The sequence below is a fragment of the Bombus fervidus genome, chromosome 10, assembly GCF_041682495.2.
Source record: "Bombus fervidus isolate BK054 chromosome 10, iyBomFerv1, whole genome shotgun sequence".
NCBI classification, from domain to species: domain Eukaryota; kingdom Metazoa; phylum Arthropoda; class Insecta; order Hymenoptera; family Apidae; genus Bombus; species Bombus fervidus.
In genome coordinates this window covers 9,742,381-9,758,537 of record NC_091526.1, presented here as the reverse complement: position 1 = coordinate 9,758,537, position 16,157 = coordinate 9,742,381, and the positions used below count along the sequence as shown (strand labels likewise).

At 35.2% G+C, this 16,157-nt stretch overlaps 4 protein-coding genes across 5 annotated transcripts; all 4 read right to left on the bottom strand.

Annotated features, from left to right (window-relative positions):
* Positions 1-31: 31 nt before the first annotated feature.
* On the bottom strand, positions 32-4,698 carry LOC139991354 (uncharacterized). The gene is made up of 4 exons (XM_072011338.1): positions 2,319-4,698; positions 1,645-2,214; positions 1,084-1,311; positions 32-937 (listed from the first exon to the last, which is right to left on the bottom strand). Exons 1-4 carry the CDS (start codon positions 4,268-4,270, stop codon positions 790-792), a joined length of 2,898 nt encoding a protein of 965 aa, XP_071867439.1. The 5' UTR covers positions 4,271-4,698; the 3' UTR covers positions 32-789.
* On the bottom strand, positions 4,389-7,536 carry LOC139991668 (uncharacterized). The gene is made up of 3 exons (XM_072011930.1): positions 5,671-7,536; positions 4,469-5,593; positions 4,389-4,397 (listed from the first exon to the last, which is right to left on the bottom strand). The coding sequence occupies exons 1-3, from the start codon at positions 5,977-5,979 to the stop codon at positions 4,389-4,391; spliced, it is 1,443 nt and encodes a 480-aa protein (XP_071868031.1). The 5' UTR covers positions 5,980-7,536.
* Positions 7,537-7,680: 144 nt separating this feature from the next.
* On the bottom strand, positions 7,681-11,257 carry LOC139991355 (uncharacterized). 2 transcript variants are annotated; one of them, XM_072011339.1, is made up of 5 exons: positions 10,619-11,257; positions 9,346-10,064; positions 8,475-8,919; positions 7,974-8,231; positions 7,681-7,908 (listed from the first exon to the last, which is right to left on the bottom strand). In XM_072011339.1, the coding sequence occupies exons 2-5, from the start codon at positions 9,993-9,995 to the stop codon at positions 7,705-7,707; spliced, it is 1,557 nt and encodes a 518-aa protein (XP_071867440.1). In that variant the 5' UTR covers positions 9,996-10,064; positions 10,619-11,257; the 3' UTR covers positions 7,681-7,704. The 2 variants fall into 2 exon arrangements, with proteins under 2 accessions (XP_071867440.1, XP_071867441.1); XM_072011340.1 differs by lacking the exon at positions 10,619-11,257 and having other exon boundaries at positions 9,346-10,154.
* On the bottom strand, positions 11,257-15,565 carry LOC139991667 (DC-STAMP domain-containing protein 2-like). Its single transcript, XM_072011929.1, has 12 exons — positions 15,409-15,565; positions 15,057-15,332; positions 14,818-14,968; positions 14,559-14,718; positions 14,224-14,487; positions 13,934-14,147; positions 13,466-13,781; positions 13,080-13,387; positions 12,635-12,958; positions 12,170-12,566; positions 11,698-11,853; positions 11,257-11,598 (listed from the first exon to the last, which is right to left on the bottom strand). Exons 1-12 carry the CDS (start codon positions 15,558-15,560, stop codon positions 11,266-11,268), a joined length of 3,051 nt encoding a protein of 1,016 aa, XP_071868030.1. The 5' UTR covers positions 15,561-15,565; the 3' UTR covers positions 11,257-11,265.
* Between the last annotated feature and the right edge of the window lie 592 nt (positions 15,566-16,157).

Sequence of the window (16,157 nt, the reverse complement as noted above, 5' to 3'; positions counted from 1 at the left end):
AAGTTACATCACGCATATTTAATACGTTCATTCATTTTTGCCTTAACGCATCTGTGACATACGCAAATGTTTGTTAATGTTTAATATCTTTGATTTTAATTTCTATTTTACATATGTTACATAAAAAGACAACTATGTTATTATATCGTTATGTCCGTTATAATTTACAAAACGAAATATTCGTTCCGTTAATATGTGAACTATTGCTACGTAATCAGAGCGTTTTGCAATATGTCAAATGTTCTATCGTAACTAAAACAGTGTTACCTTATTTTTTTTATGATTGTGCATATATATATATATATATGCACATAAGAGGGAATGATTTAGTAAAATGGAACAGACTGAAACATATTTTAGTGTAAACATACTTGCGATTTTAAAGTTAAATCCTCGGCACTATTATATACTTTGATAAATTTTGAAAAAGAAAAGAAAGGAAATGACACTGGAAAATTTTCATAAAAATTCCGTAGAAAGAGAAGTGGAAGGGAGATAGGTTCGATTATCAGCTAAATAAAAATGCTGCTTTTGATTGTGAAAAATGAAAAATTGTGAGTGCAGCAGAATCGTATGAACCGTTGTTCGTAGGACGCTCTTAACAATATAATTGAAATAAATTTTGTTATGTATAAAGACATTATCGAAGACTATGAAGTAGGGGTTCATTTTCAAAAATTTCGAAAGATGTAAATCGTTTGTTGGCTTTTGTTTAAAAATCCTGAGCGGTAGTTTGCTCCAATTGACTTTGTATTCCAAATTGTAAGTCAAGTAACGACAGGTGTCACATTAGTGCACGCAAATTGTCTTTTCGTCATTGTTCTTCGGTTTCGTAGATGTTTTTCCATACGATGTGCTTTCCTTCTCTTTCGTACGGCAAGGTGAATCAGTGCACCTGCATGGCCTCGACTTGTTGCGCTCTCTGGCCGCAATGCAGCTGTAGTAAAGAATGTAATAAAAAATCAACAACTGGAAGTACCAGATCTACGTTCGGGGCAATTAGCGAAAGAAGTTGTTTCCGTTAACGTGAAATTTCCACGTTTCTTCCGTTTTCCTCTTTTCTTTCTTTCTATCGATACTTACATGCACGGTGAATTTTTACAATAATAACATTTCGCTTTCAGCTTTTTCTGACTGGATTTAGATCTCTTGCATCTACAGGGTGTTGCTTTGCAAACACAACAAAGGGCCACTAATACTTTTTTCTGTTTGTCGCTCTTAGCGTGATTAGACTCATACTTGCAATTATTCAATGATTTATTTTTCGCTTTTTCCATACATACGGCGATAATCTTGCGTCGTGTTTTAGGGCTGCAACGAATAGTTTCTTAATATAATATTTTCGAAATGTGCTTCTTATTTTAACCCTTTGCCAGGGTAATAAAATGACGAAGAATTGGAAATGTACGATTTAGGAAATAATTGTATTTTCTTTTCAAGATCTCAGGATCAAGTGGAAAAATAGTTTTGTCGCGGCGGTCATTGACGATATATTGAATTTTAAAATTGTTCTTTTGTTCCTGTGATTTTCATTTATAATGTACTTACAGTATTAAAATAATACTGTAATAATACTATAAATTATGAGTTATCTAATGGATAATGGATATTAATGGATTAATTAAAGTAGTAAAAACATCCTACCTGATACAATACTTTATCTTTCTATCTTCTCTTCTCTCATCTCTCTCTACACTAACATTACAACAGCAAGGAACTTTTTGGCATCGCGCACAACACGTAGATTCGATTATTTTTTGCTGTAATTCATCCATCACGTCAGAAAAAACGCTCAATCGTTGATAAGGAAGGTCATCGGAGTTATGCTGCTTAAGCTTCTCGCAGCAGCAGCATTCATTGATGATGGAATCGGTTTTAAGATCGGTCAAGTTCCTAGAAAAGTAACGTCGTACTTCTTCTCTAGGCTTCCACGCAGTGACGTACATAGTGCGATCGTTATTAGACTCAGTGAGGACCGGTCTTCCATCGCAAATTGTTTTCTGCTCCTTACACATGCACATATCTATGGGCAGTTCACAGTACGAACATTTTCGTGCTGTCGCCATACACGTGCATTTGTCGCGAGGTTTATCGCAATAAAGACAAAACATCGATTTCATGTACCCGCTGCTGCTCTTCCTTTCGTAAATTAATTTACAGTTGCATTTATTTTGAGGTTTGTAACAGTTTACGCAGTTTACCATCAATCTACAACTGTTTAATTCTAATTAAGTTTAATTGTCGATGAGACACCGACCGAGGTGAATAGATTTCGGATGTTTATGCAAATTCATATTTTTGTTAATATATTTATTTACCTGCATTCGTTGCGTGATCTACAAAAATTGTTGCAAGGAATTATTCTTCTACAACTACACTCCTCCCAGGTTTTTTTATCACGGAATGGATTCGCACGATTACTTTCTTGAGAAATAGTATGATAACAGGATCTTTCCTTTTTCAAGCAACTTTTAGGATAATTTATAGGTTCGTTATTGTATTGACGCATCGGTAAATAATAACAATTGCATGTGCTTTTTTCGGTTGTAATGTAATCGGTAATGCCCGTATACTTTGTATAACTTGGGTTTGTGTTTGTACATATCATACGAGAGTCGAATTGGTCAGGTTGCGTAGATACCGCGATAGATTCTTTTTCAGGATGCACAATAACATTCATTTTTTCACCTGACTTGTCTTCTCGAGTTTTAGTAATCTGCGGTTCAAGTTCTTTTTCTTCTTCAACGTAGTTTCCCTTCTCAAGCTGTGGTTTCGTCAACGATTCATGAATTTCGCGATTTTTAGGCACGTCTTGAGTTTCAGATATTTTTTTATCGTTTTTAGGATTTCCTTGATTTCCTAATTGAATACCAACATTTTGAATTGGCGAAACAGGCGAATTTTTGTTATTAGTAATTAGTAAATTTGTTTTATTTGGATTTCTTTTACTGACATTAGAATTTATTTTATGTTCTGCATTATTTTTTATTTCTCCTTTGATGGATTGCGAAGGATTGGAACCAGGATTGTCTTTATTGTTCTTTTTATTTTCTTCGTATACAGGCGGTTTTATTGAATTAGCTATATTCGGATTTTTATTGTTATTTTTATTTTCCTTGTTTACAGACTGCTTTTTTGAATTATCTGTATTCGATTCAGGTTCATCATTTTTCTTCGGTGTAAGTATTTTCTTCAGCATAGGTATTTTCATTGGTACAGGTATTTTTATCGGTATAGGTATTTTTATCGGTATAGGTACTTTTGTCGGTATAGGTATTTTTTTCGGCATATATGCGAACAGTTTAGAGGGAATAGATTTTTCCTCTTCTTTTGCATCGTCTTTAGATTTCTCTGGAAATTCGCTAGTTTCTATTTCAGGAATTTTATCAGTTTTATCGATAATAACATCAGGCGATGCAGGTTCCACGAATCCCTCAGGCTTTGGTTTTGGTTGTTCTGTTCTACCTGTAATCATTTTTAAGCCTTTGAAAAGAAGCGATGGTCTCAATATTTGTTGGATGATTTTCGTGTCTTTACTTTCGCTGTCGCCTTCTTTCTCTAACTCGCTCTTCTCTGCTTTTTTCGTGTCTTTACTTTCGCTGTCATCTTCTTTCTTTAACTCTCTCTCTTCTGCTTTTTTCGTATCTTTAATTTTGCTGTCGTCTTCTTTCTTTAACTCTCTCTCTTCTGCCTTTTTCGTATCCTTAATTTTGCTGTCGTCTTCTTTCTTTAACTCTCTCTCCTCTGCTTTTTTCGTATCCTTAATTTTGCTGTCGTCTTCTTTCTTTAACTCTCTCTCCTCTGCTTTTTTCGTATCCTTAATTTTTCTGTCGTCTTCTTTCTTTAACTCTCTCTCCTCTGCTTTTTTCGTATCCTTAATTTTGCTGTCGTCTTCTTTCTTTAACTCTCTCTCCTCTGCTTTTTTCGTATCCTTAATTTTGCTGTCGTCTTCTTTCCTTAACTCTCTCTCCTCTGCTTTTTTCATACCTTTAATTTTTCTGTCATCTTCTTTCTTTAATCTTCTCTCTTCTACTTTTTTCGTATCTATAATTTTACTATCGTCTTCTTTCTTTAACTCCCTCCGTTCTACTGTTTTCGTATCTATAATTTTACTATCGTCTTCTTTCTTTAACTCCCTCCCTTCTGCTGTTTTCGTATCTATAATTGTACTATCGTCTTCTTTCTTTAACTCTCTCTCTTCTGCTGTTTTCGTATCTTTAATTTTGCTGTCGTCTTTTTCTTCTAATGTTCTCTTCTCAGCTTTTCTCATATCTTTAACTTTGCCTTCGCCTTTCTCTTCTAACGTTTCATCTTCCAATTTTTTTTCCGCCGATTCCTCTTTCAATATTTCTTTATCTTCTTTCTCTTCAATTGCTTGCTGCTTTGGTTCAAGTTTGCTATATTCCTTACGCAACTTGTATTTTTTAGAAATAGTCGGCGATACATGGGTTTCAGGTTTTGAATCAACCGTATCTTTCGTTGATTGTTCCAAAATATCAATAATTCCTACAGGTTTTGGTTGTATAGGTTTTTTCAACAACTGTTTAAGTACAATTACTTCAGGTCTTATTGTTCTCGATGGGACAAACTTTGGCGTGATAGGTGGTGTTTCACCCGGTTGTTTGATTTCTTCTGGCTCAGTAGGTACCTTTTCTTCCTCAGGCAACTCTTCTGTATCCTTTTTTTTTTCCAAGACCTCCGCATCTTCAGAATATTTTGGGCATGGTACAAACGTCGTTGTTTCTTTTAAATCTTCTGAAGGTTTACGACAAATAGTTGTTGTTTCTTTCTCTTTTACAGTCGGCTTTTCAAACTTTTCAGTAGTCTTCATATCGACGCATACATCTTCTTCTTCCTCTGTTATACAATTACAAGTCATCCATGATTCTTTGTTCACTGTCTTAGAATAAGGTCTTCTGATTTTACAACTGCATCGCAGATTAGACCTATCAATTAACCCTTGATCTCTTTTACGATATTTACATATGCTTTCACTAGCTTTTATAGGCAATGTACGATGTTCACTATCGTTAATACGATAATTTAAATTGGGCTCCATGGACCAAGCGTCGGACGAAATACATACATCTGTATTTCGACTGCTGCAAATCGTATTCGATGACCATCCGTCGCTCTCCGAGTCTGTCAAAGTCTTCGTTGTATAAATCGTGGAGCAAGGTTTCTCTATTTTGTCGCATATAACAAATTTCGATTTCTCAAACGACAAGTCTGACTTATCAATCGTCATGAGAGTATCGCTATTATCGATATCCTTGCATCCACATTCGGTCAAAATAGAGTCAGTGCTTACACGGACATCTTTGTCAAGGTTGTCATAGACGTCGATAAAATTACAGCTTTCTACTTTTAGCGTATTTTTGGAATCTCCGTATGGACCTGAGCTATAGATAGTGCTGTCATCGTTACTTTCTTCACTTTTTACAAGAAGATCGATCGAATCCTGTTCTTGAAATTTTCTGCGCTTGTTCCGAATTGAAGTGATAAGTTTGCTCGATGAAACTTTTGACTGTTCCGTCGTCGTTTCTGAACATGATTCCGTACATGATTGAGATTTATCTTGTTTACTAGTTGCCTTAACAAATAAAACAGTAAGTGTACAATTTTTTTTTTTTAAAAGAAATGCTAGAGACGAATAAAAAGTAGAATTACTTGGATATTTTCGCTGGTTTCCGAACAGATATAAATGTTCACGTTTCCAGTCATCCTACGATTATCAGTTTTTACATTGTTTAATGATCTTGAGTGTCCTTTTTTCTTTACTTCTTCGAACGCGTTATCTTTTTTACTTTGACGTTTTCCTTTTTCCTCGTGTAATTTTCTAATATTCGTACGTACGGTATTATATTTTTCCCGAAGGCGATTAGATTTTAAACGATTATCAAACTGCTCGTTATTTTTACGTAATCGTTCTATCGTTGCACTATTCCGAGTGGTACGTGGTCGATGCTCGTGCTTCATTTCTACCAGAATTCCTTCCTTATCTACGTAGCAAACTTTATCAAAGTTAGCTTCTTCTTTTGGCTTCTTATCGGCATCTTGTTCTTCTTTCTGCTTTTTAAAACGTAAAATACATAATACGTTAAAATAATAATTTCCTTCATTTTGTTTGCGCGTGCACTGACAATAAAAATGTGGTAAAAAATTGAAGTATCCTGGATACTTGCATCTTAAATACCATTTTACATTGCTTCACGATATTCTGCATTGCTTCTTTGATCGAGCTATTGATTATTTCTGTTAATTTCGTAGGAGAGATCTTGTCTTCTTTATCATGCTTCGTGCGTGTTTCTGAAAAATTGTCACAAGTTTCAGAACAAATGCAATCTCTGTTCGAATCCAAATCTACCTCTCTATATTTGTCTACTTTCTGAAATTTTTCTTTCGTGCAAGTCATCGAGTCGCAAATCCCATTTGCATCTAAATCTACATTTTCAGGTTTTTCTTTCGTGCAAGTTATCAGATCGCAAAATTCGTTTTCATCCGAAGGTACCTTTTCGTCACTTTTCATTTCATCTTTGACTTCATCCTCGATTTCGTCTTTGATTTCATTCTTCGCTTCATTCTTGATTTTATCCTTCCAAATGTTTTTATTCTTTCTGTCCTCTTCAGTTGTTCGTAAGATATTTCTGTCTTTGGTATAGGACAACTTCTGGTGTTCAAGGTGTGTCGCAGGTAAAGTTCTAGGCACTGACACATTTGGTAAAAATGGAGGGGAAACGCTTGCTTTTACACCGTGAAGCGGATCAATTACGTTTCGATCGCCACTTTTTGGAAGTTTTTCTGAATTTTGTACCGGGATAGACATATCGTTCTCTATTTCCAAAATACCTGGCTTTGAATCCGTTTGTCTGCGACTGAACTTCTTAATTATATCTTTTTTCTACTTTCTTCTTTTACGTTTATCTTTGTCAAATCTTACGTTGTCTTCCAGATGTATTCTTCTTCGATTTTGAAGAAACTTATACGTTTTCTTCGACATAGCCGAAATTCATTTATATGTTGGAAAACAATAATTTTATTTCATCTCTCGGATAGATAATTGTTAATTCTTTTTTTATTCGACAGTTCTATTAAAGGTTATACATTTTAATAGGATAGAAAATTTAAAACAATCGAAAGTATTTCTGCGTGTATCGGAGCTATGATTATGAAGTGTGTTGCATGTAATACGATTTAAGTATCATCATTTTTAAATGATAGAGAGATGAGCGAATATTTATATATCTTGAAATACCGATAGCGAATGACGATCAATTCGGAGAATCGATATTACTTGGAAAGAATTTGTGCTGAGCGTGTGTAATCTTTAATAATACGGTGTGATTAAGAAATAAGAGTTTAATGCACTTAGGGTTTCTAAACTATATATTTTCTCTTTTTAATTCAAAAGGAGAACGCCATTAGTTTAATTACTGACAAAGCTTTGGATAATTGCTATATGCTTACATATTATATGCATTTTGTACATTTTCTCGCATTTAAGTAATTTCGCAGCATAAAAATCCGCAGTTCACCATTTAACATACTTAACAAACTATTTATTTGTCCTATGATAAATTTCCACCATTGAGTTCGCCAATGTAAGTATAAGATCCGATAACTAACGGTGTCTCGAGATTATAATATCAGGAATCAGATTCCAAAAGTTTGTAACACACGTTTGAAGATATTATTTTTACCCTTTTATTGGATTGACTCGTTATTATCACTTGTTTCATCGGCGGATATTAAAGTACCAGATTTATGTGTCTTTTTAACGCAACTACAAATAGAAGATGCCTCGCTTAAAACTTCTGCGTCACATAAGCAATCATACATAATTTCCATTTCTTCAAACTTTACGTCTCCGCTGTGCGTCTTGCATTTGTGTTTCTTACATTTACGCGGCTAAAACGATGATTAAGAAACGTATATGCCAGTTGTTGCAATTATTAATTCACGTTTCAAGTTACCTTGAATGGTGCTACCATTTTATGAGTGAATTTCTTCATCACATTCGGCTTTCGTCGAGCTTGTCTTTCACATGGATACAGTTGCTCCACTTCTTTACTTTTGTCTGCCTTTTCAGACAAGCATATTAACGGTATTCTATTTCTAGCTTTCTTACGAACTTCTTGACGTCCAACCCTTGTTTGAAATTCGCGTAAGACATTTTTATAAGCTTGCGACTCCTGATAAGCAAGTCTGCCATCTTTTTCTTTCGGTTTAAACTTAAAGCGAAATAATTATCTTTTTAACGAAAGCGGTACTCTATCTCATATAGTATATGTACTTCATAAATGTGACGACATGAATTGATTTTATGGGCTAAGAATGGAAAATTTAAAAAATAATATTTGATCATTGGTCCCTAGAATCTATCCCTTTTGCCAACATTATTTATTTTGAATAAATAATTTTCTTGTCCACTTCCAAAGAGTATTACACTTCTCTTGAGAAGCTTGTTTACTTACCGATGAATCAGGTGCAGGAGAACGATCGACCTTTCGGTCTTCCGCATCTGATGATCGATGAGAACTTCCACTTCTCCGTTTTCTAATTTCTCTTTCTTGAATTAATCTCATTCGATCGTGCCTTTTCAATTCTTCGATCAGTCCTGGACTCTGATACATAGGCAAGTATCTTTTTACCATAGGCATTTCAAATTTTCGTTTCGCCATCTTTGGATGATTGGAAGCACAGTTCTTACAAATATCTGGTCCATAACTTCGCGATGGAGATTCACGAGCATAGTCTTCATTTTCGTGTGGTTTCAATTCTTCTGCTTCGCTTCCTTTTTCAACAGTTTCGGGAACAAATCGACGTGATCTTTTTGATCGTGATTTAAGCTCAGGATAAATCTCTTCGTCATCGGTTAACGTTGATTTTTCTGAACCACTGCGTTTTCTTCGTTTTGACCTGCCATGTTTATCGCGATTATTTTTCAAAAATGCTTCCCTTAGTTGAATATTAAAGAGCATTAAAGAGAAAAACTTCTTTTCATCAATGAGACGATGTTGAAGCTCGTTATTATTTATCGCGGTCTTTGCCAAACTTCTTTGTCAGATATAAGCAAGAATTTTTTTTTAAATACTCTAGAAACCTAATAAAAAGTCTATAAAAGCTATTATCCTTATCATTTATGTTATTTTTATTTCCTATAATATTATCATTATAGGAGGAGATGAATCATTTTTCAAGAAAACTGAAGACATAAAGGCTTGAAAAGTCGCGAAGTTACAAATGATAAAATGTTTAATTTCCTTTAAATCTTTCTTTACTTTCGCCATGAATTCGCCAAACAACCTAATATGTACTTACCTTGCTATCTATTTTGATATTTACCTTCGACGATGCTTTTCTTTCTGTCTTTTACTCGCCTTATTTAACTCCTTAGAAAGTTCACCAAACTTTCTTGCGTCTGCGATATTTGTATCTTTCTCAATACGATTATCTCTTCTATCATGTTTGTGCAATTTTGTTTGAATGGATTTGTTTTTATCTGATAGATCGGTGGTTTTATCGACCTTTGTCTTTCTTATTAGCTTGTCGAAAAATGTATTTTTATTTCCAGTATCAATTTTCAGAAGTTTTCCTTCTGAGATTATTGGCTTCACTTCCGAATATTGCATTTTAGATCCTGCAGCTTCTTCCATAGTCGCTTGTCGGTTCCTCGATTTATGATCAACACCGTATAATTTTAAATCTGCTGTTGGATCATATAATGAAGTATTATCTGTATCTGAACAAATTGTTGCAATTTCTTCCGAAGGTTCCATTCTGTCCTTTATTTTCTTCGTAGTTATGCCTTTTATCTTTCTGTTTTCTTCTAATTCCGTGTTTTTTTGCTCCAGATCTTTCGAGTCTTTGTACTCAGAAAAATCATCCTTCGTATACTTTTGTTTGATCCACGGTTCTGTCACCTTTGTATAATCTGTCTTTCCTTTAGATACAGTCTGACTAACTCTATTTGTCTGCTCCGATATAGTGCTCATACCCAATGAATAAATATCTTTATCTGCAGTTGTCTCAAATGTGATCTCTGATGTGCAAGAGCAAAGATCCTAAAAGAAGCAAAAGAATGTTTTTCATCGTTTCTGGTATTTTGTAACGTGAACTAGACTGCGGATTTATGTTCTTATATGAATAGTTAGAAGAGTAGGAGCTTGTTAAAGATCTTTTTCACCTATTAAATATTATTTTGAATATTCTATACAATTGTATTCTATAAAATTCTTCCACCAAATTTCGAATAAATACATAAAGATCCAGAGTCTGGTTATAAACTTATATACAACTTTTTTAAATTATAAATATGATAATACTAATTCATCGTTTTCTGTCGTGCTCCACGTGTCTCTATATTTAAGTCCTGTAGGCACTTTTATGTCTGACGGTTTATCGATATCCTCTACTTGGCGAACATATTTTCGTATTCGTGAGTCTTTAGTCTCATCTACCTCGAAATAAGACGTGTCTTTCACAACAGACTCCAGATGCCTGTTTTATCGTACGTTTGTTAAAAATAATTATGTACAGTAAGAAATACTTACTATTATTAAATAATTATATACAAATTAAAATTAATCATAGTCTTTCATTTTTTATACAATATTACCTTGGTAATGGTTTCGTCTCGAAATTCTTTTCATACGATATCCTCCTAGTTAGAGTTTCATCGGAAGTATCTTCCGTTGTTGTCTGTCTACTTCTCCTTCTAGTTAAGTGTGATGGACTATCAGTGTCTCTGTCTTGCACTTTTAGCAGACTCTCGTTTTCCTCGTCAGACGAGGAGGAAGAAGAAGGCGAGGAATCCTTCGTCCTTCTAACTCTTTTATACGATTGGATTGGCATTGATTGCTTTCTGCGAAGCATACTGACAATCTTATTCATAAGGGATGGACGTTTCCTTTGCAATCCTTTGCGTGTCTTCTCGTCATTCTGTCGAAGCGATAAATTTCTTTCTTTGATCAAATTTTCGACTAAATTTCATTTTAAATGGTTTTTTTTGCAACAAAATGGATACTCTAAATTCTATATTCATTTCTGTATCTTCCAGTGTTTTTAAAAAAGAGTGGGCTGCATAAAATTTTAATTTCGCTCTATATCGTTCGATAGTACATTTTAGAAAACGATGGATCAAAAATCTGAGGTGCCCTAAAACGAAGTTTAAGCAAACTTTCTGTCCTTTCGATAAAACGTTAAATCCTTCCCCAAGGAATAATGATCCAGAAATATGAAAATATTCGGAGGGCTTAGAATGTTTCATACCTCTCCTTTACCGAGCCAAGGAATTCTCGCAACTGCATCGACGATTCTATTTATACGACCTAGTTTCCTTCTATGCTTTCTATCCTTCGGAAGTAATTCTTCCGAATCGCCGTCTATTTCTATGTGTATTACTTCTTCTTCGTCGACATCTTCACTCGGCCAGGATTCCGTGTCGGCAATCGAACTTGATGAATCCGAATCTCTCACCTCGATAGCCGGCCGCTTTTTTAATTTGGCACGAACTTTTCTACGTGCCCTGACAACGAAACCAGAAGTTGGTGATTCACTGCCCGAGATCGATTCTTTTACGAACGGTTGGTTGAATATCTAAATACGAAACGATATTAAAATAGTAGCAAAAAGATAAGACATTTAATGAAGTTGATATTAGTCGAAAAGACTCTACTATATCACGTTGAAACGTACTTGGATTGTTACGTCGTCTCGAATTTTCTGTGCTTCCACGTCTTTGAATCGTTTCCTCGTTTTCTCGATTTCGACTTCCTCAGGAGATTCATCTTGATACGCTGGGACAATTAACACGGTTAATGTAGTACACTTTAATGAGTTTGTCTCAACTATACGTTAAATTCTTACTGTAACTGTATTCGGTACTTTGATCGAGATCTTCCAAGGATTTATCATCCGTCTGCTCACCGACGTCTCTTTCCATTTTCTCTGCCTGCTCGGCTCTTAGTTTGTTTTCTTCTTTTTCTTTCTTCGCTTTTACCTCTTCGTTGTTTTCTATCTTTCCTTCTTTTTTTGCTATCATTTGCATTGCTCTTTCTTCTTCTTCTTTTTCTTTTTTCGCTTTTACCTCTTCTTTGTTTTCTATCTTTCTTTCTTTTTTTGCTATCATTTGCATTGCTCTTTCTTCTTCTTCTTCTCCCCCTATTACCCTTTCATTTTCGTATCTTTCTCCTAATATCTCTTCATCTGCATATCCTGTATCTAATATCTTTTTATCTCCATATTCTCCACCTAACATTTCTTCACCCTCAGTTTCATATTCTTCACCCATCATCTCTTCATCTTCCACTTCATATTCTTCACCTGACATCTCTTCATCTTCCGCTCCATATTCTTCACCTGACATCTCTTCATCTTCCGCTCCATATTCTTTATCTAACATCTCTTCCTCTTCAGTTTCATATTCTTCGCCTAACATTGCTTCGTATTCTTCTCCCATCATTTTACCTTCCTTATCCATTATTTTATCTTCTTCTTCTTCCAATTCCAATTCACGTTTTAGCAACGCTCTTCTTGGTATTTCAAATTGATCTTCCGAAGAGTCTCTAATATTTTAAGGGCGTTAGTGATCACCGGTTAGCCGATTCAGGATTTTTATCATTAATTAATTTACTTCTCCTCACTCATGTCGGACAAGTCACCATAGTCCATCGGTGACCGACAAATGGTGCACAAATTCTGCAAATCCGCGAAACATTGCGTACAATATAGGCCAATGCAACCAGGAGTTGGACATTTAACATGTGGATCCTCGTCACGTTCCACTGTGCCACATAGAAGACACGCTTTTTGTTTCAATGGGAAAAATATATTCAATAAGGGAAACGTGGCCCACAATTTCTCTTTTAAAGTCACTTTCTCGATTTTTTCCCCTTCGGTGAGGCCAAATTTTCGGCGCAATTGACGTCTAGCAAACTTCAAAAAATTGCCCCTTGACCTAGTTCGAAGTAAAAATTAGGAGAAAATAAGTATTTCGAAGTTGGCGAATCTAAAAAACAGATTTCGACCCGTCTGTAGTTAAAATAAGTTCACCAGGTAGATATAGAGAAATTGGATACCTGATGATGTAATTGTACAACCAAGCTGCCCTCTGCTTTGCTCTCTCGGGATAATACTGGCACATGACTACCTGTCTAATTCGTAAACCATAAGGCTCGAAAAATGCCATCAGCCAGCAAAGAAAGATCAAAACGAGGATCTGAGTGTATTTATCGAAATCAGGTGTTACAGGATCCGGAAGACAAAGCATCGTATCGATTTCTGTTCCCTGCCCATGTGGCGTGAATGCTTTTACGATACTTTTATAAAGGTCAGCTAAATACCCATCGCCCGATACGTGAATAGTTACCACGTTTGGTCGTTCGACCTAAAAGAATGCCGTATTGCTGTATGAAGTAATCGCAATAATTATCAGCAGTCTAATAAGAATAATTCGTCATTTTACTTTGCTTTGAAATCTTCCGTAAAGTTGTATGGTGTTCAGTACCCAATAAAGACAATAATCTATCAACATGTACGTGATAAGTTTGACCGTAGCTAGGCTTAAGAATATGATAGATTTGGATAATTTCGTTCTTTCGGATTTTATTAATATGACGGAAGAGAGTGGTACGTATTTGTTTCGTTCACGTCGATTCAGTGGCAGAACTGTCTCCTTGTCTTGATGTGTTCTTATCAAATCGATGGTACGTAGATCGTCGGTTATGTATCGATTGTCGAAACGCTCGCTGGTTAACCATTTGTAACGATAGCGTAACACTCTGAAAATATTAGATCGGATAGTTAATTTATATTGAATATTACATTTTTCACATTGTTTTAGAGAAATGCGCGAACGTACTGAAATTTCACGATTGAATAAATTCATAATTATCCAACTATTCTTATCGATGTAACAGTTACATTACTTTACCTGAGTATGATAAAGAATATGAAAAAGGACGTGATGAAATTCATGAAATCGAAGAAACCAAAGAGTTTGTCTGTTCTCGAGCGTATCTCTGTAGTAATATTCGTGGATACGTCTTGCATCGTCCTGCTTTGGTTCGTTTCGAAATGAAACGAATGGGAGAACTTAACTTTAACGTAGAACATCGCTTTCATGTGCATGGTGAACTTCTTAATTTCTACGAATTGCGACTGTAAAAACGTCTTCGGGGGAAAGGAACAGGGAAAATTCAAATTTATTTCAAGATAACTTACTGCTCTTTACGACACCAACTACGCTGTCAGCGATATAGGAAACAAGCATGCAAATGAAATCCAATGGCTTCACTATGTAACACAGACTACTGACTACGTAAGTTATGTTGCAAACCAATCCAAAAATTGGACCCAATTTTGCTTTGCAATCCGCCACTGCTCCTTCAAAAACGCTTTGGCACCTGTCGAAAGGTGTGCCCAACTTTTTGTTACATATACTTATGATACTTCCCAGCCATTCGAATACCGCAGTGATAACTCTAACTATGATGAGATACGAAGTAAAGGATGCAGGTTGTAAAACGTTTAATAGATTGTACACAAATTCTACTTACGTATGCTAAGAACGACTCTTTTAATCGCAATTAGAGTCTGTTTAATCCTCTTTACGACCACTTTGACCATCTTTATGACTTTCGATATTGCTTCTCGCAAAGCGTAAAACGGTTGTTTTGCTAAATCTATGACGGTCTTTACCGCTTCCTTTAACTGTTCCTGGAGAGTAAACGATATTTTCTAGTTGACCGTGAATGCGATCGATATTCGAGAACGGGGAATTTAATGACGTAAAATGATATAGAGCGATATACGTACTTGCGCACAGGCTAGTGACTCTGAAAGTACACCGGTGTTGTGCATAGTATTCTTCACTGGTCCTGTTAAAGCTAAAATAAACGCGTACGCCATTAAAGCTTGCCTTCCGCGTTTCGAGAAAAATTGCGGCAAGAGAAGAAACACAACGCATCTGAAATATTTTTCTATTTAATTAAACTATCAGGAATATATCGTACATGTTATATGTATGATAAATACATATGCATATCATAGCATACCGGACTTGGAAAGAAAATGCAAGACCAAGAGTGAGAATTATTCCTATTATTGTACAGAGGAACGTCGCAGACGACAGCTTAAAATGCAATTGGAAAACGAAAAATATGAAAAATATGTACGTCAAGAATATTCCACCAACGAATCCTGCGAAGCTTTTTGCTATGTAATTTTCCAATGTTCCATCGGTACGAATTACAACAATCTTTTTATACATCCAAGAATCTCTTAAAATAGCAAAGATCTTGCCTAAGAGGTGTGTAACCTTCTTCTTAAACCTGTCTCGATTTTCCAAAGATAGTCAATATAAAAACGAAGTCAAAATTTCTCGATTATTTAAAGCTCCAGTCTAACCATATTTTTCTTCGACGAATTTGCTGCTTCAAAGTATATACAGGTTTGACGATACCCTTCGAAATCTCAATCGATGTCAGTTTTTCATCCTCGTAACTTTGCCTCAGTTTTTCCAATTTGTTGGCTTTCAGAACCAATTGGAAAAATGCCATGATAGAACTCTGTTCGTCCGACGTTAATAAATCACGCTGATAACTGAAATTATTCTTTGTACGATAGTTCCTTATGTAATTAATGGTTAAGTATACAGTTAACTTTTACTGTCTGTAGAGATGCGATTTCATTTTTCTTTTCTTTTTTATCGAACTGTATAAAATATAGGAAGTACGTGTACATTACGTTATATCGCCAGCTATAAGTTCTTAAGTATACAATAAAATTGCGAATTATATTGCAAATAATACGAGTTGATTGGCTGCGATCGCGATTAAGTTTTTCTATAGTTAGGAAATTTATATAGTTAGTAGTAGCAATTCCGTAATTACATTCCACTATAATTCCAACCGCTACTAATGTCGCGTTCTTGTTTTATTCTGAATCGATAACGTCGCATGTGACACCAAAATGATAAGGGACTCATCCGATTGCCTGAAATCGTGCGACTTGAAAAAGTATTACGGTCAATGTAATTGCACGTCTATTCGTGTCTAAGCTGCCCATCGTTAATACACATTCGTAGTTCACTATCAACGAATGCTGATAACGTATCGTACGAGCGAACAATTAATAACGTGTTCGGAATTGATGTT